Source organism: Podarcis bocagei (genome assembly GCF_964188305.1).
Source record: "Podarcis bocagei genome assembly, chromosome: 9".
Taxonomy (NCBI): domain Eukaryota; kingdom Metazoa; phylum Chordata; class Lepidosauria; order Squamata; family Lacertidae; genus Podarcis; species Podarcis bocagei.
In genome coordinates this window covers 29,108,743-29,135,234 of record NC_138134.1, presented here as the reverse complement: position 1 = coordinate 29,135,234, position 26,492 = coordinate 29,108,743, and the positions used below count along the sequence as shown (strand labels likewise).

The 26,492-nt window shown below is 40.6% G+C and overlaps 1 protein-coding gene and 1 long non-coding RNA gene across 36 annotated transcripts in view; one reads left to right on the top strand and one right to left on the bottom strand.

Annotated features, from left to right (window-relative positions):
- TENM3 (teneurin transmembrane protein 3) overlaps positions 1-26,492 on the top strand; it is a 1,319,439-nt gene that overhangs the window by 1,281,835 nt on the left and 11,112 nt on the right. For all 31 annotated transcript variants that reach the window (XM_081208578.1, XM_081208577.1, XM_081208575.1 and 28 more), the window contains 6 exons: positions 2,342-2,574; positions 3,180-3,334; positions 6,032-6,906; positions 19,619-19,794; positions 20,456-20,691; positions 25,358-25,654. In XM_081208578.1, coding sequence (XP_081064704.1) covers positions 2,342-2,574; positions 3,180-3,334; positions 6,032-6,906; positions 19,619-19,794; positions 20,456-20,691; positions 25,358-25,654 — 1,972 coding nt within the window. The remainder of the gene's footprint in view (positions 1-2,341; positions 2,575-3,179; positions 3,335-6,031; positions 6,907-19,618; positions 19,795-20,455; positions 20,692-25,357; positions 25,655-26,492) is intronic.
- Positions 2,449-26,492, bottom strand: part of LOC308595189 — a 66,920-nt gene continuing 42,876 nt past the window's right edge. For 2 of the 5 annotated variants that reach the window (XR_014011887.1, XR_014011888.1), the window contains 2 exons: positions 12,088-12,265; positions 2,504-2,584 (listed from right to left, as the gene is read on the bottom strand). This is a non-coding gene — a long non-coding RNA (uncharacterized lncRNA). Of the gene's footprint in view, positions 2,585-12,087; positions 12,266-14,606; positions 17,083-26,492 lie in introns of those variants that run through there. The other 3 variants (XR_014011885.1, XR_014011886.1, XR_014011889.1) reach the window with 2 other exon arrangements.

The window sequence follows — 26,492 nt, the reverse complement described above, 5'->3', positions numbered from 1 at the left end:
CCATCATAGTTTAGGTTCAGGGTTGCACAAAAACCTCTTTTAAGTTACGTGGCTAGTTCTCAGAAATAGAGAAAAGCTAAATCTAGTTAACAGAGCATTCAGAAGTTTAAAAAAGGCAAATAAAAACCCTTTTCCTGCTCAATTGACTACTTCCTAGTCGTGAAGCCCTGCAGCACCCCCTAGACTCCGTATCCAGTGCAGTGGAACCAGTCGCACTGCCCTAAATTTCCCTCTGCTTTGGACCAGGTTACCTGACAATCAACTCCACCACTTGCTTGGGTCCTAAAGTCATCTACATAGAGGTGCTTCTTCAAGTTCCCATGCTAAATGTGATGAGGTAGAGATAGGACTTTTTTGTGGTGGCTCCCTAGTAATTGAATAACCTACCTAAAGGTGCCAGGTGAAGACCTTTATGGTTTCCTGGGCTTTTCAGTCTTTAAAAATGTTTAGTGGTTTTAGCTCTTTCACAGTATTGTTATACCATGTTGCTTTTTTATTTTGTGCCTATTCTGCTGCTGTTTTATTTTGTTTTGGATGTTACATTGCTTTAGTTGTATACTTCAGAAATGTCTGTGCTCCAAGATGTAATTTGTTCACAACTTGTTTATGTTGGCCTCGGTTGCCTTTTGCAAACAGAAGTACATTAGCACTGTGTTATATTTATGAAATACGAGGCACTACGTTTTGTGAACAGATGCTCAGATATCACCAAGATTGGTAGGTACATTTTAGCACTGCATTTGCAAACACATTAGAGATGCAACTGACTGCCATGGCGCTTGGGCTCTGTGTTAGCAGGCACTAGCACTGCCATCTATATATTCATTTCAGTTCTGAGCACCATAACTCAGATCCTCTGTCATAGATGCAACTAATTAAGCTTCTGGATTGTATCTTTGAGCAACAAATGTATTCTCTAGAGCTACTCATTCCATAGGAGAGAAATGTTTCAGTTGTATAAGGTTTGTGGTGTCATGTGCTCTATGTTTTTTGAAAAGTGGCTTTATTTCATAGAAGGATGGTCCAGCATATTCGGTAGTTTTATGTGAAAGTTTGCAATGATTTAAGGTGACTTAAGACAAGAAACTGAACTACTTCTAAAACATGCCATCTGACCTGTTAAATCACATCCAGTAATCACATGCCTTCCAATCAGTAGCATGAACAGTCTCTTCTGTTTATGAATATTATGCATCATGTACTCAAGTGGCCTAGATTACTTGAAATAATATAGTTAGTGACATAGGTGCAATTTGAAAAACATAGGCTGTAGAGTGATCTAATCCAGTGCTGTTGATTTGAAGGTAATACTCAAAATGACGTTTGCACATTTATATAATTAAAAGGAACCAAAACGGTGTTTATTCCATTACCTTTCCACAAGGTGGAAGAATCCATACATCAACACTCCTCCCGTCTTTTAAAAATATGTATTTATTTGACTGTTTCTCAATTGCAAAACAACAATACACTAACCAACTTTTAACTAACCAACATTACACTTAGGTAAAGGTAAAGGGACCCCTGACCATTAGGTCCAGTAGTGGCCGACTCTGGGGTTGCGGCACTCATCTCGCTTTATTGGCCAAGGGAGCCGGCGTACAGCTTCCGCGTCATGTGGCCAGCATGACTAAGCCGCTTCTGGCGAACCAGAGCAGCACACGGAAACACTGTTTACCTTCCCACCGGAGTGGTACCTATTTATCTACTTGCACTTTGACGTGCTTTCGAACTGCTAGGTTGGCAGGAGCTAGGACCAAGCAACGGGAGCTCACCCTGTTGCGGGGATTCAAACTGCCGACCTTCTGATCGGCAGTCCTAGGCTCTGTGGTTTAACCCACAGCACCACCCGCGTCCCTTCATTAAACACTTACTTCAAACAAAACCACTGATTTTCGCTTACACATTCTCTTTTCAGAGTCAGCAGAGTTCACACATAACATACAATGTGTTTAAAACAACAGCAACACTTTCTGTTCCCCCTCCCACCCTTGAAAATACTTTGCAGAAAGTAAGAAGCAAGCATACCATGTTTTTATTGGGCCTTTTTGATACCATTATGACTAGGGGTGAAGTGAGATGGACACTGCAGTGCAATAAAAATGGTTTGAACACAGATTTGCTACATTCAGAGCTGTTGGTCCCCAAGACTAAGAATGTGTGTTAAGATCACTTCCACCACACTCAGCTATGGCTGCCTTCTTCACTCTAACTTTTGAATGGCAACAGGGGTTGCTTGCTTCAATTATTTGCTTTCTAAGTCCAACTGATAGACTGTCTTTTGAAATGTAATAGTGAATATTGCTTACTGTGCTAAAACGTGTTGTTTCCCTTTCTGCAGCAGTAACCCGGCTCATAGATACTACCTTGCAACTGACCCAGTCACAGGAGAATTGTATGTTTCTGACACCAACACACGAAGGATTTACCGTCCAAAGTCACTCACTGGGGCAAAGGACTTGACAAAAAATGCTGAAGTGGTAGCAGGAACTGGGGAGCAGTGCCTTCCATTTGACGAAGCCAGATGTGGTGATGGTGGCAAGGCTGTAGAAGCGACCCTCATGAGCCCCAAAGGTGGAGGAAACTGTCAATTTATGAAGAGCAAAACACAGTTCAGTCAGCACACACAAGAGCATTTCATGCTATCTAGTTATTTATTCAGTGTTTCCAAAAGCTTGTTTTCAGTTTGTGAATGGCAAAGCTATCCAAAAGTATAACTACAAAAAGTGAGGTTTTTAGTTCCCCATCCCCACTGAACATTAGTGATTTATTATAATTCATTATAAATATTTTTTCACATTCTAGTTATGCCACAAAGACTTCATACTGAGCAAATTGCAAAGGGTCCAGTCCAGAAGCAATATTTAAATGAGTCCATTAGGAGCAGTGCTTTTTGGATTTCACCCCCCACATGCAGAATGTTTTCCTTTCATACATGTTGTTCTAATCTACTAGCTATGTTTAATAAAGTACCATACATTAATATCTAAATTTTAACCAGTTAAACCTCATGAGGTTGCATGTGATGTTTAAAACCTGTCATTTTTGTTAATATTTTCAGACAAATTTTCTGGTTTTGTGGGAAAAGATGAACAAACAGAGCAGGAAAACAGGTTGAATAGTTTTGATCAAAAACAAGTAACAAGCTCTTGGTGTTGTGTTTTGTTTCTTTATCCAAGGAGTGGCAGTAGACAAAAATGGATTAATCTACTTTGTTGATGGGACTATGATCAGGAAAGTGGACCAGAATGGAATCATATCAACATTACTTGGCTCAAATGATCTGACTTCAGCTAGACCTTTAACATGTGATACCAGCATGCACATCAGTCAGGTATTTTTAAAAAAACAGATCTATTTGTTGTTTTAGGGGGACCATGATAGAAGTTTATAAAATCATGCATGGCATAGAGAAAGTAGATAAAGTTGTTCTCCCTCTCATAATACTAGAACTCATGGATATCCAGTGATGCTGAATGTTGAGAGATACAAGACAGATAAAAAGAAAGTACTTCTAAACGCAACACATAAGTAAATTATGACACTTCCTCCCACAGGAGGTGGTGACTGCAACCAACCGAGATTGCCTTAACAGAGGACTAAAATTCATGGAGGAGAGAGCTATTGATAGCTATTTGTTAGCCATGATAGCTACCGTATTTTTCGCTCTATAAGGCACACCAGACCATAAGATACCCCTAGTTTTTGGAAGAGGAAAACGGGGGGGGGGGATTCTGAATCCCAGAAGCCAGGACAGCAGGCGGGATCGCTGTGCTGCGATCCCGCTGGCTGTCCCGGCTTCTGGTGCAGCCTCTCCCCGGCATGGGGCTTTTTAAAGCCTCTCTCCCGCTCCACGGGGCTTTTTAAAGGGAGCGCTGACCAGAGCCTCCCGTGTGCATTCGCTCCATAAGAGGCACACACATTTCCCCTTACTTTTTAGGAGGGGAAAAGTGCGTCTTATAGAGCGAAAAATACAGTATGTTCTGCCTCCACGGTTGGAGGCAGCAATACTTCATAATACCAGTTGCTGAACACAGGAGGGGAGAATGTTTGAAATCAGTACCGTTGCAGACCCAGGGGCAGTGGAGCCAAGGCTGAGGGCATACACACAATAAAAACACAAGGCAGAAGTATTGGGATTTAATCAGGCCACAACTTCTATTGATAACAGATGTCAGCAGCTTCTGGAGTAGGCCTTGGGTAAGTAGCTTGAAATCAACCAGTGTTACTGCTGTTTGATCAAGGTTAAGGGTCACCTTGCAATGTGCATCACATACAGGAGACCCCCATGATCACTGTTGGGGGGACATTATGGCCCATCAGCCCCCAAGATGGAAGTCTGGATGTGTAGCACCCCAGGCTCCTTTAAGGAGATACTGCATGACAGCAGAGCAAGGAGGGGCATCCCCTGGCCTCCCAGACTGATCAAACCCAATGCATTATCCACCAGGAAGTTATGTTAATTGCTCTGGCGCAGGCAAATCCCTGCAGACAGGCCTAATTGGTCTGCAGGGAGAATTCTTCGCTGGCCCCAAATATGGTGACCCATGTACTTCCATAGCAAGGTCCAGCAAGGTCATGCTCACTTTCCCTCAGGCAGCCCATTAAGCCACATTAACAAGGGACAGAGGGTCGAGAATCCAATGTTGACTGAGGCCTGAGCTTTTATGACCAGAAAGCTGACCAGGAGGAAGTACTCCCTCTGGTCCACTTGCTTGCAATTGGCTGCTGAACCTTGCGAGCATGTCCTAGCAGTCACTGAGGCGAGAGGAGACAGAAGCTTCCCCTCCTGCCATGCTGAAGCTGAGGGGAGGAAGTCGCACCCTGCCATGACCGCACCAGGCCACCATGGCCACTCTCCTCAGTGCTGAGGGGGACAGGGACTTAATTCTGAGTAAACATTCATAGAAAGCGTCCTTTCAAACAGTTAAGATATCATAAATGGGTTGTTTGTTTATGTATTATGTATTTTTCAGATTTTTCCTGGGAAAGTGTAATTCTGGATTAGATGGGGGAAATACAACTGGCAATTTGATGACATGCATTGTATATATTGTAGCTCCAATCCTAGAATAAGCAGGTGTCTAGAAGCATCCCGAAATGTTTTTTATACTATATCTTCACAATAAGGAGCTTATTCTAAGAACATAAGTATCAGTATTATACACCTAAAAATGTGTCTTTATGTCTACCTTTACAATAAGTTTTAGGGACAGTAGAGAAGACCATAATTATTTACAAGAGGTACAGTCATAAAATACAAGTGGAGCAGCAAATATATTAGAAAAGTATTGACATTCTGATGTTTCTAATACCAACTTCTACTAATCCCTCTAGTCTGCAGTTTTGAACTCTGTAATATATTTTTTCAACACCAGATAACTTTTTCTATTGATTTCTATGGTTTCCCCCCAAAGAGACTTGCTATTCTGATAGAAAAATAATAGCAAACATTAATCTGTGTCATATTGGAAAAGATCTTACCTTTATTTAGCATTGGCATATTTTATGTTTAGAAATATATGATTTCTAAGTGCCAGATTCACCCAGAATTATAGTCGTGACTCAGTCCCATTAAAACCAATGGAACAACTTAGCACAATTAACTTGTGCTGCAATCCTAACACCGCCTACCTGGGAGTAAGCCCCACTGAATTCAGTGTGGCTTACTTCTGAGTAGACATGGTTAGGATTCCACCTTTAGTCATGACTAACATTAACTGAATCAGGACCATTACAAACATGTGCTCTTGGACTAAATGAAATGAAAATAAAAATATTGTTTTTAGCGTTCAGTTTTAGTGTTTCCAGCACTCCAGTTTCCCTGGTTCCATTCCCCCCTGCCCTTTATATTCACCCTAGGGGCAATAATTTAAACTACCACATTTCCTTTTATATATGTAATTCTATGTAACTTCAGAAAAACAGAGAGCTGTTTCAAAAGTGGTATCTCTAGCACTTGTTCAGTTAGAAAACTATGATTGCTAAAGATAATAATTGGCTAATAAAACACTTTTCCTTTTTTTAAAAGGTGCGTCTGGAGTGGCCAACGGATTTGGCCATCAATCCAATGGATAACTCCATATACGTGTTAGATAACAACGTAGTTCTTCAGATTACTGAAAATCGGCAAGTTCGTATTGCTGCTGGGAGGCCAATGCATTGCCAAGTTCCTGGAGTGGAGTACACAGTGGGGAAACATGCTGTACAGACTACTTTAGAATCAGCCACAGCAATTGCTGTATCTTACAGTGGAGTGCTTTACATTACAGAAACCGATGAAAAAAAGATTAACAGAATAAGACAAGTCACAACTGATGGAGAGATCTCATTAGTTGCTGGAATACCCTCCGAGTGTGATTGCAAAAATGATGTTAACTGTGACTGCTACCAAAATGGTGATGGTTATGCTAAAGATGCCAAACTTAATGCCCCATCTTCTTTAGCTGCTTCACCTGATGGAACGCTGTACATTGCTGATCTTGGAAATATTCGGATACGAGCTGTGTCAAAGAACAAACCGTTGCTGACTTCAATGAATTTTTATGAAGTTGCCTCTCCAACCGATCAGGAACTCTACATCTTTGATGTCAACGGCACCCATCAGTACACAATGAGTTTAGTCACAGGAGACTATCTGTACAATTTTAGCTACAGTAACGACAACGACATCACGGCTGTAACTGACAGCAATGGAAATACGCTTCGTATAAGGCGAGATCCCAACCGGATGCCAGTGAGGGTGGTATCTCCTGACAACCAAGTTATCTGGCTAACTATAGGAACCAATGGATGTCTAAAAAGCATGACAGCCCAAGGGCAGGAGCTAGTCTTGTTTACCTATCATGGCAACAGTGGACTCCTAGCAACGAAAAGTGATGAGACTGGATGGACAACTTTTTTTGAGTAAGTAACACAAAATCATATACTGTTTTTAGGAGGCATGCTTGGCTTCGTAGTATTGTGAGGGGAAAAGAGGGGGGATCATTCTGTCTGACAATTAGAAGAGTGCAATGTTGAAATAGCTATGGGGTCCTCTGCCTTGTCTTGGCATTCCCCCTTTGTCGTATCTGCATTATTTATTTTTCCAACTCTGTGCTACAAAGCTTGTTTGTAGCTCTTTTTCTCCTTGCCAGCTTGTTGTTATTACATCAGGGTCATTAACATGGCACCCAAGGGTGCACCTGCAGAAGCCTTTGCCCACTAGGTCCCTTCCCCACCGAAGGGACCCCAACCGGATGGGGCCTAGCAAAAAACATTCCACTGTAGCCAATAGAGTAGGTTGCCGAGTGTGTAGTCACCACGTCAGTTTCTTCAGTTTGCAAATGTACCCATGGATTCAAAAGATTTTCTGACCCCTAAACTGTTTAGTAGTGTTCATTGTGATCACTTCTGGCCACTCTCCATCTCATTAGAGGTGCAAGAATAGCAGAAGCTGTTTAATGGAAATGAATACTGAATTCAAATAAAAGTAGCACCAAGTTGCACAAAACCGCTGGCATACAAAATGTATTTTTATAATGATTTACAAATGAAAGGATTATGATGGTAGGTTTAGTCCCAATGCATTAGTGCACACCTGATGTATTGTACTGCATGTTGTACATCATTGCATATCTTTCTCTTTTTCTGGCCCTGCCAAAAGTACGTAGAAACATAATGATGAGAGATTATTCAGCCTGGGGCAATAAATGTACTTCTTATTCTTCAAGAGTTATAAATGTTTTTTCTGTTGCTGAACGGTAAAATCCCAAGTTAATAGCAAATGGGAATCCTTCTCCAGTGGGAATAAATATATAGCCATTGGATATGTTAAGGTTATAAAAGATTTCATCAATTTTGTTGGAAGCACCATATTTTTAAGAGTGTGTGTGTGCGTGAGTTTGTGTGTTTGTGTTTGAAAACAACAAACCATAGCCATAAGAATTAATGTGGGATTTGAGGTTTACCAAATCTGACATTCCTGCACAATGTTCATTGATTTCAATGTTGTCAAGACTAATTGAAGAAAAGTGGCCACTCTGAGGGCACAGGGCTGTATAAATGTTATGGGTCCATTAGAATGACCAACAATGTTAAAAAAATAGCTCAAAACTAAGGATACTTTTTCATTAGCTTGTGGCTTTTCTGTTTAAATAATTTAAATCTGGTGTGCTTTGTTGATCGCATCCCAGTAAATAAGGTTTAATTGTTTTTATGTACCCAATAACCCTGTCTTCCAGCTTGTGAGTTGGACCAGGTGGGGAATGAAAGAGAGGGAAATGCATTTCCAGAACAAATGTGTCTGCTGAGGACAGCTGGCATCTTTAGCACACTGGCATTCATTCTGCCTGGTAGAGACCCCAGCGTTTTATTTCTAGCAGTAATTTCTCCTCGTGTTTCTTGTAGTTATTGTGTGGCTGTTTTAATCCCATTAGGGAAATAGCTGAGGACTTCTGAATGTACTTTAATGGCTTCTATGTGGCCTTTTAAAAGATTTTATTCAGTATCAAGTGGCTTATATGTCTGCCTTTTTTGAATCTTAGGGAGGATTTACAGCAGTGTGCTTCATGAACTGAATAATTACTTTCTGGTTGAAGAGCCATTTCAGTTGCCCAGCTTTGTTAAATATAGAACCTCTGGTCTGTGTGAGAGGGATGTTCAATTGCCTGCTGAAAGGCCCCGTTTGATGCCTTAGACCAGCCTCATAACCAGGCTGGTTCATTTCAGCCCATTAGGGTGATACAAAAATGGTAGCTTGTTAACTAGCCTTTGGTCATGTCCGGCAGTTAATACTGTAAGATGTGCTGGGGCAGATGGCACCAAAAATACACTTTGTTGCCCTGCAGTATGTTAAAAGAAATGTCCCTAATCTTGGTGCTCCTTCATATGCTACTACTGCTTGCACTCTGGTTCTTCTGCCTCGTGAAGGATATGAATATTTCAATTGCTGCTTTTCTCGTCAAGATACAGAGAGTCACGGTCTTTGCCTTTCCTTGTATTTTGCTGAGAAAAGCAATTCCCAAGAACATCATGTTCCTTCTAGATGGGGGCTTAATACAGTGGTACCTCGGGTTAAGTACTTAATTCATTCCGGAGGTCCGTTCTTAACCTGAAACTGTTCTTAACCTGAAGCACCACTTTAGCTAAGGGGGCCTCCTCCTGCTGCTGCTTCGCCGCTGAAGCACGATTTCTGTTCTCATCCTGAAGCAAAGTTCTTAACCTGAGGTACTATTGCTGGGTTAGCGGAGTCTGTAACCTGAAGCATAAGTAACCCGAGGCACCACTGTACTGCAAATGGGTCATTCAGCCATCACAAATGTGTTGCTGGAAACAGGGTTTTTTATTTTTTTTTAAATGGATTTTCCATGGCAATGGTAAATCCAAATTAAATTGGAGATGGGGTGAGCTAGGGTGGCATTTTATGCTCACATGTGGATGTGTGGGCATGCAGATTCTGTGAAAACCTTCCAAGTTTGAGCAGCCCCAGCGTCCTGTTGCCAACAGTGGCCAGCCCAATGCCTCCTGGGAAGCCCACGACCCAGACATGAAGACGGTTGCTATCTCCCGCTCTGTGCTTCATAGCAATTGGTATTTAGACATTGGTTGGCATCCGTCTTCCTCAGGAGACAACGTGCACACATGTTTAAAGTACATGACTTCTCCCAAAGAATTCTGGGAATTGTGGTAACACTCTGAGGGGCAAGTTATAGTTCCCAAGATTCTTTTGCTTTAAATGTGCATTGGATCTGCTTTAAATGTATGGTGTGGATCTGCTAAGAGGCTTACAACTATCAGGTTTTGTAGCAGGCAGACCTGTTTCGTTGTTTTATGGCTCATTTGCCACCCTGGACTTCTTTGGGAGGAAAAGCAGAATGTAAATTTAATAAATAAAGAAAATAATTAAAAAAGACACAAACTGAGTGCACATTGTTTGCACATGCTGTCAGTAACCCACGGATCAATCATAGCTCTGGGCATTTTGTATATGCTGGCTTGGATCCTATTATATGTTAAGGAAGTTTCATGGAGGGAAACTCTTGGCCTGCTGCAGCTCCTGAAAGCTTCTCTGGAGCAATGTGAGATGAGTTGGATTGCTGGGGGAAGGCAGGGGGAATATTCCTTCCTTGAAGTTACATATTAAGTTATTCAAGCCCAGTTTTGGGAGATTCCACCTTCCTCCACATTGATCAGGAAAGCTGTGTACACACCATTAATTTACCTGTCAAAGAATCCTGGGAACTGTAGTTTATTAAGAATGCTGGGAATAACCATAGGAATAGCCGGGGGGGGGGAGGGCAAAAAAGTTCAACAACTTTGGCCCTAACAAAAATCCTGGCTACGCTCATGGGAATAACTACTGAAGTGTTCCCAGGAAGAGAGAAAGAGATGAGTCTCTAACACAGTTGGAGAGGAGGGAAAGCGAAAATTCATGGTAAATCTGAAAAGGCAGCAGAGGAGGATTTAAAGACAGATAATTAGTACTGATCATTGCTTATGTTCTTCTTATGTTCTGGAGAAGTGGTTGATTATAAGGCAGATACTACCCAGAAGCTTACTAGCTTAGGTGAATGGAAGGAGGGACTGCTGGGTAAAAGGAATTGTGGGAGAACGCAGGGGATGGAATTAGGTGGGAAAATCTAATTGTACAAAAAGATGGTTCTGAAAGGGCAATTTCCACATGTCTGCCCAAAAGAATCTGTTGTTTAACAAATGGGTGTCTAGGAACTCAGCTATACAGCTGCAAAAAAAACCACAACATTTTAAATGTGTTGTAAAGTGCAGTATACAAATGTGACACTAGATGTGTTTTTTTATATGTGTGTAGATTCCACCAAGGTTGTGGTGAGATTTGCAGTACTTGTTGGATGAACCTCCTGAAACCTCTGGTTTCTCATATCTAATTAATAGGTGGAACAGTGTGGTTTTGATTTAAGTTAGAACCAGAGGAAGGTTGGGCATTTACATTCTGATGTGATCCCATATGAGCTGAATAGCAGGTTGGAGGCTACACCTTGCTTATGCCAGTAGAGGTTTTTTGGCAAGAAACCTACAACTTATAACAGGGGTCAGCAACCTTTTTCAGCTGTGGGCCGGTCCACCAACCCTCAGACCATGTGGTGGGCCGGACTATATTGGAGGTGGGGGGCGGGAATGAACGAATTCATGTGCCCCACAAATAATCCAGAGATGCATTTTAAATAAAAGAACACATTCTATTCATGTAAAAACACGCTGATTCCCAGACCATCCGTGGGCCTGATTGAGAAGGCGATTGGGCCGCATCTGGCCCCCGGGCCTTAGGTTGCCTACCCCTGACTTAGAATAATAGAATTTGTTGAGGAAAGAGACCATGAGGGTCATCTAGTCCAACTTCCTGCAATGCAGAAAGCTTTTGAGCAATGTGGGACTCAAACTACAACCCTGAGGTTAAGAGCCTAATGCTTTACCAACTGAGCTATCTCAGCCTGCCCTGTGCTGCAAGATCCTTAATAGCTCACCTTTTCATGCAAATTGAATCTTTTGCACCCGAACACACACAGTACAGAATCATGCTCTCCTTGAGCTAAAAAACATGCAAAACAAACACTTCTTTTAGGGGGGGAAATGAAGTGCACTGTTTGGTATTGCTGATGTCGTTAAAGCTGTACTTTTTGGATGATTTCTCCCAGCAGCTGCATATAATCAAAATTATGCCAAAATGCCTGTACCTGTGACCCAGAATGAAAATAAAATACAAACTAAATGTTTGACTCCACATGAAAATTCAGTTTAAATATTTAGTCCACTGTAAGAGTCTTAGGAGACTGCCAACAAAGAAATGATAATTCTACCATCTAAAACACTTCCATGAATTCACAAACATTTCAGCTTTAAAGAGTAATGTAAGCAGCGTAGTCAGTATAGGATTTTTGTAGCCACTTACTGACAACCCTTTGCATGTTTGCTGAGAGGTAAGTCCTGTTGTGGCCAGTGGGGCTTACTTCCTGCTAAATACGTTTCGGATTGCAGCTGTTTTTCAAACAGTACCAAGGTTGATTGTGGCAAAACCTCCTTCATATGTCACATGCAATCAACCAATTGCAGCATCCCTCCCCCCCCCCTTACCTTTCTCCTTACTTTGCCTTTCAGCCTCTCACTGTGCTGTACTTCTCTTCCCCACACCCTTCAGTTCCAAATATTCTCCAGGCTTTTTATCTCTGGCTGTGATCAGGTGCTTTTTTTCCAGCTATGGCTCACCACAGACAGCTTCCCTTCATTTCACCTAGCTGGATAGCTAGTTAGCCTTGAACAAATACATGAATCAGTTTAGTTCAATCAGCTCTATTCTGCAGCATTATATAACTGAAAACTTTGAAAGAGCACGAAAAAAAGACAACTGAGAAAGTTGTGCTCGTTTTGCTGCAAAGGCCACCAAGCTCAGCTTTGGTTACTTCATGCTGCAGATGTTTCTGCTTCTGACTCACAGCAAATGAAGCATTTGCATTATTATACCTCACCTGTGCAACTTTTTTTCTCTAACACGCACAAAAGGAACTTCACGTAGGCAAAAATGTGATACGTTAAAAATTATGTTTGGTAGAGTAGATGCAATTAAATCTGTGATGGTTCAGTCATAATTCTGCAAAGGAATATAAGCTATACAAGAGTTGTCGGGGACTCTGGTGCTGCACTGAAGGTAGTGTTGCATTGAAACACCACACCCAGTGTAGAAAAAGTTTGGAAATACATCTTGCCTTACACTTTTTTACACATCTTGCCCATAACCAGTTATTTATTTGGAGTGTTTTGACCCCCTCTTCAGCCAAAGCAGCTTATGCACACACAATTAAAACAGGGCAAGCTTACCAACTAAAACACATAACACAAAAGGGAGTGGGAAGGTGACCAAAGAGGCTGAGGAGCAGGAGTGTCCAGGGGTGGGGGCCTCGGCAGGGGTCCAGCAATGCTCACCCCTGATGCCAGCCCTGTCAGGGAGACTGGGGCTTCTTCATTTGAATGTGGTATCCTACTCAATCTCTTGGATCTCTACTTGCAAAAGATTGTGATTTACAGTTGCAGCATCAGGAAGATGCCATAAGAAACTACACTCCAGCCACATAACTTTCTTCCCACAGTGAGTGCATGGGAGAGTAATGTGTGACTGCAACTCTAACCAAGTTGAGTCTCCCTCCCACAAAAAAGGTAACATCCAAACTGGTAGGGTTAGCCCTTTTTTGTGATGTCTGAGTTCTCTAGGTATTCTTTTTCTCTGATAAGGAATTTCTTGGCAGTCAGTTGAGGTTCCCCCAAAAGACTCACTATAAGTTAGATCCAAAGAGTTGGTGATAAGTTAAAATACACAATTACTTATTAAATTTTCAGCTAAAGCTTTCAAAGACTAGGCACTGACACTGTTGTAACTGCTCTGTGGAGTTCTGCTATGAAATACAATACCCTCCCTTGAACTGTGGGACATCCTGAAACCTTAATAGTTGGTTTTAAAAAAATCACTGTAACTTTCATCCACAAACTTTTAGCACTTGGCTGCTCTTGAAAGGATCTGAGCACAATTATAAAGCCTCCGTTATAAATGCAGAGGACTTGGGTATTTTTCTGGCATGCAGAAATCTCCAGGGTGTCATAATGCCAGAATAGTAACACTGCCAAGGGTATGATCAACAGAATCGTCCCTTTCAATATATCAGAGGAATGTGCCAGAGGGAATTCATCTGAAAAGGCTTCAGGGCTTTGAAATACACTTTTTGCCTCCAGTCTGAAATATTGTGGATTTTTTTCTTTCTTTCCAGGCCACATTTTGAACATTTCATTTGAACCTCACAATTCAGGAATGCTGGGGAAAATGTAGGAGGACCCTTTGTGAGACAGTATTTGTACTTAGGATTCTTGATTAGTCATAGGAATAGGGTATGAGAGATTTGCATTTTATTGGTAATCCTCAATAAAATCACAACCAACGGGCTTGCTGGATCCTAACTTGAAGGCAACCGTTTTGATTTTACAGCTCCAGCGCAATGACTATAGGAATAGGATCACTTGATGCTGCTCTGTCTGCTTCATACACCTGCTGTGGGGCAAAACTGGCTCTGTTCGTGACTGCAGGCAAAGGAAGTGGAGGGCAGGTCATCAGAAGTGGCAGAGAAAACTCACTCTCTGGGTGGTGTCTCTTCAGGCACTCAGTCTTGGATAGGAGGTGGAAACCTTTCCTCCTAGTGCTTTCTTATTACATTATTTTACAGTAAGATGGTCATTATGGGATAATTATTTAATAACAAATTGCTATTATTATCCACTTGATTACAAATGCACATTTTTAGTATGTGGCGTGGCGTGGCAAGGTAATATATGTCATTTAGCAGCTCTGATTGATTGTGTCATGTCACATTGTTTTTGTGTGTGTTGACCATACAAGCAAATTAAAAGTGGAAGGGAGGGAAGAGGCTGTCATGTTGAGATAAACGATTATGCAAATAAGCCTTCACACAAGATTCCCCCCCCCAATCTCTTTGTTTTTATTTATTTATAAGGTCCATTTGTATACCGCTCCTAATGTAGAAAATCCCGGAGTGGTTCACAAATCAAACTGCCCAATACATTACAAAACCAAAGACCAAAAACAAAACTGTGAAACATCAGCAATTTATAGCATTATGATAGACTTTTACAGTTACACAGAAACAGGCTCATAATTCACCAAACTACGTAGTTGATGGCATTGTGGGGCAGAAGTGATTAACTAATGTTCCAACAGGTGAATCACTGCTGCATGCTGGAAAGGGGAAGGGAGATCAAAATGGTGCAAACGTAGCAGCTGAGCCAATCCAGTAGTCCTGCTGCTACAATGAGCCGCCCTCCCCGCTGCCATGCTCCCCTCCACCGGCTGCAGTGACTAAATTGCCAAGAGGGCAGATCAGTGCCTCTACCCCATGCTGCCATGTGGCTACCAACACAAACATTAGGCAGATGAAATAACCCAACAAAAGGGAAGGCATCAGTTCATTTGATGAATTTATTTATTCAAGGCTACATGGGATCATAATGACTGGGAGGCAGTTGGGGGGATATTTTTTCAATAAAGAATTAGCGCTGACCCCGTCAAAATCAGAGACCCTGGCCCAGTTTTCACATGCAACAGAATCGGGTGGTAAAGCACTGGACTGCACTTCCACTCCAAGGGTGACAGGTGGATCCAAGTTGATTTGAATGCTCTCCCCTCTCCCAAAAGGCTTATTCCATGAAGAAAGCACAGGTATCATAGATATCATTCAGCGTAGACTTTTCCCCATGCTATTTTTATCTGAGCATTGAGCTTTTTAATGGGCAGCGTTGAAACACAGAAATTCTGCATCACATCCGAAGAGTGTTGCCAGATGAGACTAGACTGAGGATGTATTCTGTAGCTCCTACACTCAATGTGCATCTAGTTGTTCAATTTTCTTGCTGTGCTACTGACTTCACATCCTCAGCTCTGCCCCAAATTTGCAAATGTGCTCTTCTTCAGTGACTGTATTTGTATTTTCTTTCTGTTTTGGTATTCCCTGTTCTACAAGGCTACGATGAACATCAATTAGTTCAGTTATTTTTCGTGAAGCATTATCATTTTACTCTGGCAGGTTCAAATTCTTTGCAAAGGTTTTATCACATTGCAGAATACAATGGCTTGCATGAATCATTCAAGGAAAATTGGACTCTTCTTAATTGTGTTTTGGCAGCTGTGTTCATAAGAACAAACTTGAAAATACCACAGTAAAATGATGTTTGGCCTCACTGTCTCTTATGCTGCCATTTCTTCCCCTTTATAATTTCCATTGCTGTGGTAGCTCTGTCTTCAGGTTAGTTTGGAAGAAGTGAGATATATTCATTGTTTCTAAAATAAAAGGATGTGTGAATATAGTCATTGTGTATGCTAAAAGCAAAACTGTTTCTCTAAGCTTTCCATACAAGGAAAATGCCAGGGCGAGGAGAGATTTCCTTTGTGATGGACAAATTTAGCTTGTAATAAGAGCAACTGGTTTTACCAGGGCTCTCCAATCACAGCGCTTTGAGGGAGGAATGTTGTTGAAATAAGTAGCTTTGCTCTCCCACTGTTTCTTGCTGTTTTGCCTCTAAGGAGCAGTACCTGGGAATATTTCTGGTGGTGTGTGACATAGAAGCCTGCCTCTTGTTTAACAGAAGAGCTATTTATCTTCTCACATAAACACATAATAAGCAGGGGCAGAGTAAAAAGCATTTGATGTGAAATCAGACATATTTCATAGTTGTCAAATTAAATCTGAGACATATTTCTCCTGTGGTTTCAGGGTGTTCTGAAAATTATTAGAGTACAATGTGAAAGGCAGGAGTATAGATTAGAAAAACTAACAAACTGGGTGGGAATGTAATTTTAAAAGTAAGGAGGATGGACCTCAGAAGGGAGAATTCCAGTAGTTAAGGGAGTAAAAGATCAAATGTTTGAGATGGTGATCATAATTACCACTGACAAGTTGCCCTTGTACAAAAGTCTTGTAGTTAGCAATCAGAAATGGTTTTAAGAAGAGCAAGAAATCAATCTGTGAATGGTTGCTACCTATAAGATAAAGCTCTCACAGAAAAAAAATAGAGCAGTAAAGGCATAAAAATGACTACAAGTTTAATAAGGTACAACTGCAATATATTTTAAATATTGTGAGACACAATTAAAAATTGAAAGCCTCTTATGAAATGGGATATGTGATTAATGGCTGTGTAAAGCTTTTAGATAAGCCCCTAGATGTGCTGCTTGTGGAAATTGTTTGCCATGGGAAAGATTCATATTTGAATGCTTCAGAATGACTTAGTAAGACCTTGAAAAGTTGGGAGTCGATGCTTTTAACACCGAAATGTATCCCTGGAAGTTACAAAGGAATTGTCACATGACACCCTGCCATTGGCTCAAGAAAAATAGGAATTGTTAGTTTCTACAAGAGCAACTTCATAACAAAGTCTGTTCTGAGATTTGACATTTTAAATATGAAAGAAGTGGCATCACCATTTTTTACTCTCTTTGACTTGTTGAGAAAATCTTACCTAGTTTCTGTGGATTGCTGCTACCCATATTGGGTTCTAAAGAAAAGCTGTCTCATTCTCAAAAAGAAATACGAGGATCCTCACATTTGGTTAAGTGTTTGTTACAAGGCAGGATAATATCTGTAATCTCAAGGGTTGGAAACTGGTGTGAGAGCTGCAGAACGGAATGCAGTGTGTCTGTGGGTGTGCAGTGAATGTCCCAATGCTGGCAAGAACCTGAGACAATGGACCAAGTAGGAGCAATTCATCTGACAGTTTTCTGTAGGACTAGTTGTAGAATTTAAGGCTAAACTAGAAATATAGGAAATGGCCATGAGAAAAAATGGGAATGTAAAAGCTGTACTGGGTTTTATGTAGCAAACCCCAATCATCTGCAGATGAGCTACCAGTCTAACCTTGTAAGTTGAATTTGGAATCATACAGAAGATGAGCACAGACCCTGTGAGACTTGCAGGTGAGATGTGCACTTGAATGAGCCCACTGAACACTCCAAGTGATGCTCACATGATCACTATGGGACCTTTAAAGTACTTTAGAGTATGTATCCGCTGCAGGTCCTGCAACCAACAGCAAATGTAGGGAAGAAGATGATTAGAGTAAGGGAACATGGTACTTAAGTGTCCATTACCCTACAGAGAGGGAGAATACAGCCATCTCTCAAGTATGCCCACATTTTTGAAATTCCTTATTTTATTTTTAAATCTAATTACATATATAAGAGCCCCATTATTGTGTTAACAATGTTGTTAATATTCTGTTTAAGACCAGGGAGTTGATAAAGCTCTGCAAGCAGACATTACACAGCTGCTGCTTTTCCCCCAACACAGATATTTACAATGATTTGAATCCCACAACCACTGAAAGTTGCCCACCTTCAGGGCTCTTAAAAGGGACAGAAGCCCTGTTCTGAAGTGAATTTGGTCTCCATCATCTAAGCCAAGGCCAGTTAGAAATATTGTTTGACACTATTATGTATAACTATATATTGAACAGATCTATGCAGTTGCAAACAGAAGAAATGTGACTGGCACTACAACGTTTTATCTATATTTATACTGATCTCAGGTATTCAAGTGCTTGTAGTTACACCGCCGAAACACACATTCAAGAGTACTCAGGGAAAACCTGAGGTTTACAAAAATACCAGAAAAATATTTGGGGGCTAGGTGAACACCCTCTCCCCAAACATCCCAGTGATGACTAAGTGCCTACAGAATGCTGACTGGCTGTTGTGAAGGAGGAATAGAATGGAGCATCTTGAAAAAAAATAAAAAGTGAACTATCGCATTGTCTGTATATGCTCTTTGGAAGCTTACACTGAGAAGTTTACATGCTCTCCAGGAACAGAAGTGAGAGCTGCACCTAGAAACCAATGGAAAAATCCAAAACTTTCATGTAGATTGGATTGGGCATTCCACCCACCACAGCCCAAGGAAGACTGAGCTTACTATTTGGATAGGAAAAGCTGACTGCCACTGGAATCCTGAACAGAAACACTCCACCCCAAAGCACTGTGGCACCCCAGCTTTAGAATTCCCTCCTCACCGAGATGTGGCTGGTGCCAACTCTTTAAAGTCATTTAATGCTAGCTGAAGAAGGGGTTACTCGTCCAGGCTTTTGGTGGAGTTCAGTGCCGCTACTGATGGCTGTTTTAGCTGGCTGGTTGTAATTGTATAATGCATCTGGAAATGTTTTAATTTCTCCCTGTTCTGGAAATACATTTGCAATGCAGAGCGGCTAAGGAATCTTTTAAATGAATAAATATTGTTGCAAGGTAACCACTTGCTCCTTCTATTTCACAAGTACAGGCAGCCAAAATAGTACTGCTCATATCCAAGAGGAAGGTATCAGAAAGCTTTGGGAGTTGGTGAAATTAAAAGAAAAAGGGGCGTGCCAGTGAGGAAGCTAAGAACAGTGAAATAATTACTGAGCATGTTCAGTGACCACAGAATGCTGACTGTCTATTACAGAGGGTGGGGGGCAAAAAAGGGGGTTGGAAGGGGAAAATATCAGGGAGAAGGGTAGTTTACAGCTTGCTCCATTTGATTTTCTGCTCCAAGCATGTCAGGGTAGCAGCAGAGAATAATTGTTTCCCACTACAGCTTATCCTTGTAATACAGAGAATGTGATGCAGTGAAGAGCATAAGTGGAGGAGGTCTGCTCTCTTCACAGGACGATAAGGCCCGTGCTAAAAAATCTCAAGAGCCCCTGAGATAACATTCGCATAAGAGTGAACTAAATCTAGCCTGATTATGGGAAGCGAGTTCGGAATGTGAAGCAATTTATCCCCACCAAACATGTTCCCTTTGAAACAGCAAATTAGATGTGCAGCAGGATTTGGTCACACTTCAAAGAATAATATGCAGAACTGGAGATCCATCTGTTTTCTCTTCCACTGAGGCTCCTGTATGTTAAACAGGCTTTCAGTAACTTCAAAGCCTGTTTGAAGTCTTCATTGTGCATAACTCAGGCACAAAAACCAAGGATTCCTTAGCAATATTACCATCTGATATTTTCTGTTAGTTTTAATATGTGAAGAAAAACAATTTGTTCTTGTTTCTTATCATTTCATTTTCTGCTTTTTCTGCTTTAGCTACGACAGTGAGGGGCGATTAACCAATGTCACATTTCCAACTGGAGTGGTCACCAACCTGCATGGGGAGATGGAAAAGGCCATTACAGTCGACATTGAATCTTCTAGCAGAGAGGAAGATGTCAGCATTACTTCAAACCTATCATCAATTGATTCTTTCTATACAATGGTACAAGGTACAGTAACAGGATTTAACAAAAGCCCCTTTTTCTCAGAGGAAGAAAATGAAACAAAGCCAGTTATGGTCAGGATATTATAGTTAAGGATTAGCATTGGAGATCTGCAAGGTGAAATATTACATCTCATTCTTAAGCATACAGTTTGAAAGATGGGTTGACTATATTTGGGATGTGTGATTAACCTTTGTTATATAACTAGCCCAAATATTATTATTTGTATCTGAAGCTAACAGCAAATGAAGCATTAAAATTATTCTGTTACCTATTTTTATGTTGGGTTAGAAACTGTTTTTAAATGCTGGTTAATTTGAAGCTACTGCTCGTTAGCTGTTGTTGAAACTGAAGTTATGCTATTGAATTGTGGTTGTTTATATAATTTATAAACAAATTATATGAAGCTCCTATGCATGCAGAAATTCCTCTACAGAAGTGAATGCGGGGGAACACAACTGTGCTTTTTGCAATATCCATGGTGATGTGAATCAAGCAGATACATCTGTCAAATAGTGAAGTTAAAAGGTTGTATACAAACTAAAGAATTAGAATAAATTTTAACAGGGTGAAAAAATCTACAAGCTGTGGTTTGTTCTCCATTATGGCTCCCTTTAAATGAGAAGTCACAGCTCTGGAAGTATGCTATACTTTTGTTCCATTTCAGATCAGTTAAGAAACAGCTACCAGATTGGCTATGATGGGTCTCTCAGAATTATCTATGCCAGTGGCCTGGATACACACTACCAGACAGAACCACATGTTTTAGCTGGCACAGCCAATCCAACTGTAGCAAAAAGAAATATGACTCTCCCTGGAGAAAATGGACAGAATTTGGTGGAGTGGAGGTTCCGAAAAGAACAAGCCCAAGGCAAAGTCAATGTGTTTGGCCGAAAGCTCAGAGTGAGTAATACCTCTAATGCATTTTTAATTTAAGGTGGTATTGTGGAGGATATGCTACAAAGTTGCAGTGCCTGAAATGTGCATGCTCTCCTTTGTTTTCTGATAACAGTTCAGATAAAAGGAAAGGGCCATTAGTGGTTATAGTTTAGGGACAAATTTTGAGGTGAGAACATTTTGAGGTGGAATATCCTCTGTCAGGGACTGGTAGGACACTGACAAGTGTGTACCCGGGGGGCTTGAATCTGACTCAGGAGAGGTGGGCAGTGGTCTGTGGGGCCAGGAGGCAAAAATCAGAGGGAGGGGAAGCTTCAGAGCTGGAGGAAGATGCAGAAGAGGCAGGCCAGGCAATTGAAGGGCCAGGTGCTTCCCCACCTTTCCCTGCACCACTATCTCCCAGAACCAAGAGAGAATTAAGGTGGGAAGAGTAGAAGCAGCTTCCGTACAGGCGTTTTTTTCTGGCTGTGTTCGCACAGCCTGTCAGGGGAGTGGTCCCCAGTGTTGGGAGAGGCCTTGTGCCTTTCTCCAATGCAGCACCGCCTGGGATTCTTCACTCCGGTCTCCTGTCACGCTGTTGCAACCCATATCCTCCTGGGACATGAGCACACAACTAGTAGAGTCCAAAATAGAAGTGTTAGCCTTGAGGTGTAACATCTAATCCTTATTTATTGCAACAAAATCAAACATAACAGTACAAAGTAAACATGGCTCCTCTTTCTCTCTCTTCCTCGGAGAGAATGCTGAAACAAAACATCACTGTGGGAGAACAGTGGGAGGAAGGGAGCAAACAGCGTATCTCCCTTTACGCTTATATAGCTCTAACAATCAGCAGCTGAAATGCATTACATACAGACATGTGATCCAACAATCCTATATCTGCAGTGTAGGGAGGGGTGAAATCCTAACACCCAGTTGCTGAAACTGCTCCACAGAGTGCAGACCTGGGAATACCTGTCTAGATGCTAGATGGGTGTACTTAGGTTTCCAGAGCTGTCAAAGCGACTGTGTTCTCTTTGACAATAAAGAGTTAACTCTCTGCCGTATGCATTTCTTTGAGTGCAGTAAAAACAGGAGTCTTGTGGCATCTTAAAGACTAATGCATTTATTATGGCATAAGCTTTTGTGGACTCAAGTCTAGCATCTGACATGAAAGTCAATGAAAGCTTATATCAGAATGCATTTGTTAGTCTTGAATATGCCACAAGACCTTTTGATTGTTTGTGAATATATGTATTTCAAAAACTTGTCCATGGGACTTTGTGTCTTCAGTTAGCTTTGCTGACGATGAATCACTATTATACCGGAAACACAAACGTATTCTCTTCTCCACATAGCAATATCTTTAATTGTTTCAACACTGAAGAATTGCACTGATATTTTACATTTGACTTGGCTTTCTTTAAAAAAAATAGAGTGCTGTGATGCCTAATTTTAGAAGAAAAGGCTAGAAAGTAGCCTATAGCACTTAACTTCTGAAGGAGTGTTGCATGTAGTACTGCTTCATCAAGTACAACAACCATATATGTCTACAGAAACATACATTTCTAGGCTACCCAAGAACTATGAAAATGTGTAAAACCCTTTTTTTAAGGAAGCAGGATGGTTTTAAAAACAACAGACCATTGCTCTAAACAAGACTAATTGCAGGGCTCTGTTTCATTATTCTCTACTCTTCTTTGAAGTACTTTAACCAAAGGATTATGGAAGAGAAGGGCCAGTAAGGAGAGTTAAGCGTAGGATTGAAATTACCTGTTGGCACTCAACGAACAAGAGGATGGAAACCTACCATCCTTGTCAAAAGTGTCTTCCCTGTTTTAAAGCACCTTGAATAGCTGGAAAACTTTGAGCCCTTTGATAGTTTTGTGTTGCTCAATATAACCAATTCAGAAATGGGATAATACTTTATTTATGGATTATTTCTGCCAAAGGCTTCTGGCTATCTAACAATGTAAATCTCCTGGCTTAAAGATAGTAAAGTCTTCTGATAAATCCCCAAATTGATGAAACAGAAACATCACTAATCCATTTCTCAAAAGAGAATTATATTCCTGTTTTCTCAGTGCTCTATAAAGGGCTTCATTTTCACAGGGGGTTTTTTTTGGGGGGGAGACCAAGCAAAGCTCAAACAGGAGGTAATATATCTAAGCAAGGATAAAAAAATAAAAATTATGAAAGAGTAAAACAAAAAAGCATGCAAGAGCCATCTTCTACCCTTTCATGAAAGGAAGTTATATGAATGCCTCTTCTCTGCATGGTTCCCAATTGACCTTCATATAACTTTCTTTACTGAAACGTAAGAGCCTTGCTGGATCAGACCAAAGGGCTTCTCCAGCCCAGCATCTTGACTTCCACAGGGCCAGCCAGATACCTATGGGAAGCCCATAAGCAGGACATGAGCACAAAAGCCTCTCCTGCTGCTATTCTTCCACAATGGGCATTCAGAAGTATATGCCTCCTAAACCTGGCAGTACCATATAGCCATCATGACTGGTAGCTTCGGACAGATTTCTCCTCCATGACCATAGGCCTGGTTGCCAGTGATGATGATTATGTGATCAAGAAGGTTTTTTTAATTAAAAAAAAATACCAGGTGTTGTGGGTTAGGGGGTATTGTCAAGATTGCAGTGCATAAGGAGAGGCAGTTTAAGCCTTCCATTCCCAGCCAAAATATTTGTGAAATCCCATGGCGAGGGGGGATACTTCAGTAATTGTGTGCAGAAGGTCCCAGGTCGGGCATTTCCAGGTAGGGCTGAGAAAGGTGCCAGTCTGCAGAGATAATACTGAGCTAGATGGACCAATTGTCTGATTCAATATAAGGTAGCTTCTTGTTTTCCTGCTACCATATTATTTTAAGGATTTGCAAAAACTGAGACATACTTCACAAACATGTAGTTAAATCTGTTGCCCTCGGCTGTCTTAGAAGGGAGATTCAGAAATGCTCTATACTGCATTCTGAATGGACCTGCCCTTGTGGTCTAAAGGTTGAAGACCTTGTACATATTATTACAGATTGTCCTTTTTATAATACGTTGAGTAGACGAAAACTGGGACAAATTTTAGGGAGAAATGCAGAGAGGTTTGACCATCCGTCTTTAATTTATCTGCTGGGTTGACAACATAAATAGACAACCTGCCACCCGGAGTTCCTTTGGGAGGAAGTGTGGATATAAATTGAATAAATAATAATAGTAACTGTGAAGACTGCACATTTTGATGCAAATGTGCAGTTCTTGAGAGAGAGTTCTTCAGGGAGATTCAGAAGCTAAGTTATGTTTTATACTTTTATTTATGTTTTAAATAATTTTGAATAAAGTCATATCATACCATTTTGATATAACATTTCTTGAAAGAGTGTCAGTATTTATAAAGAGGCATTTGTTACCCATCAGTAAAATTCAGCATTTAAAGTTAATGTTATAGATGGCTTTATTTGAGTCTGAGTTAATATTTATTGATAGTTACTTTTATAATATTTTGTGATGGTGTGATGACTAGATATACAAATAAATAAATCTGATCTGTTCTAGAATATCTGCTGGCAATTAGCATGGGGGCAGGGAGGGATTCCATTGACATCAATGGGAACTTTTTGCCCAATGCTGATTGTTAGGCAGGGGGAAGTGAATTTCATGAAAATTGCAGCTGGAGAATGAGGGCTTCGGTCTCACCTCCCCCAGCCCTGCAATCTTACTAAAACACACACTTGGTAATAACATGTTTAGTTCAGCCCACAACCTGATCCCCTTAGTAGCTATTGCCACACCTTGTGGTGGTAGCCTTGTAGCACATTTTTGGTTTACAGTTAAAGCATAAGTTTTCACTGTCATTTCTCTTTAATATGTGGAGCTTTTGAGAGAGGGTCAGTGGTCCACTAACAGAAGTTCAGTGGATATAATGCTGTCAATTTCATTATTGATTTAACAGAATTTACTAATCATTAATAAACAGATTGTATGGGGTTTTTTGATGGAGACTGTTGTTTAAGAATGCCACTAACTAGCCTTGTTCTAATGGCAGGTTCATATATGGTTTGAGTCTTTCTGATTGCAAGCAATGCAGTTCCGTCAGCCCACCAGAAATAATTCTTTCAGAACTTACATATGGAGGGCAATCGTGTAATATGTACAATCCTGTGTACATAAATCATGGTTTATGTAATAATTATTAACACTAAAGACGCTTTAATATAAAATAATTTTGGGGCCATGTAAAATAATATTGTGTAGCCCTAACAATTAAATTGAAATATAATTATTTATAATTCATCAGTATATGAGTTGGCCTTTGTTTTCTTTTTCTGTATTAATTCTACACTGATAATTTTGCTGTATCTCTCCTAATATCCCTCATAAATCTAACTATTATAAAGTATATCAATGTATGTATTGTTTATTATATTAACATTTAACTAAATTCCATGGGAATTAACTGGAAAGGTTTGAATAAATGCCAATACATCTTTATTTAATGAAACCTTTTTAAATGGCAGTTAATCTAATGCCGGGTACTTATACCAAGAAGTTTCTAAATTAATTTACTGACAAAGGAAATCAGTCATTGCAAAGGGTGTTTAAATAATGATGTTCAAATAGCTGTTGCTATGAGGAAGTAAAACAGCCTGTGGTGAAACAACATGATTTATTTTGTCATCTTGTTTGTTTCATAAAAGGTTAATGGTAGGAACCTCCTTTCTGTTGACTTTGATCGGACCTCAAAGACAGAGAAGATCTACGATGACCATCGTAAATTTCTGTTGAGGATTGCCTATGACACATCAGGACATCCAACTCTCTGGCTCCCAAGCAGCAAGCTTATGGCTGTCAATGTTACCTATTCATCTACAGGTCAAATTGGCAGTATCCAGCGAGGAACTACTAGTGAAAAAGTAGATTATGATGGACAGGGAAGAATTGTATCTAGAGTATTTGCTGATGGCAAAACGTGGAGTTACACATATCTTGAAAAGGTAAAGTGCTATCCTATCGTAGGAATGTGTGTGTCTTGCAGTTAAATTAGTGAGTTATTACTGCAGAAAATGGTCACAAGCCATACACTGCAGTACAAGGTTTTTAGTTTTAGACTGTGGAGCTACAAATATCCATACCTGAAGAATAAGCATATGGATCTATACAGTTCCTAAAATAAGGTGCACTTCTTACATTTGTTGGTTTGCTGCCAATTGGTGCAATCCAGTGAAAGTTAATGATGCCATCGAAATAGATCAGAATTAAAGATTACTTGAGTGATTGCATCCCAGTGACCTGAAAAAGTTTAATTACAGTTGTTTTTCTCAGAATCATGCCAAATTTTATCCATTTTTAATTTTGAAAAGCAGCTTTCAGCACAGATAAAAACTATTGCTTGTATGCATTTGGTGTTTTCAGCTATTCTCCTACCCTTCTGCAGCCCCCTCCAAAATAAACTCTGGGCGGTTAGAAGGAACAGCATGGCAGGTGCTGCATGGGGCTTCCAAGGGGAAGGAGAATCACTAGAGACCACCCCAGTCCCTGTTCTGATGACAGAAAGCTATGCTGAATGAAAGAGCTTTCTATCAGCGAAAGAAGAGCTATTGGTTACAACCCAATTTAAAATTTGCAACAGTAAGGAAAAAAAGACACAGCAGCAGAGTAACAAGATAAAATCCAATTTGCAAAAGGAAATCTAAAAGGTGTGGAGAGCGTAAAGGTTTTCACCTGGTACCAAAAGGACAGTAGACTTTGTGTCAAGCAAAGCTCTACTGAGACCTCCAAAGCCAGGTCACCATTGCAGAAAAGACTTTTACCTCTAGTCACTACCTGCCAAAT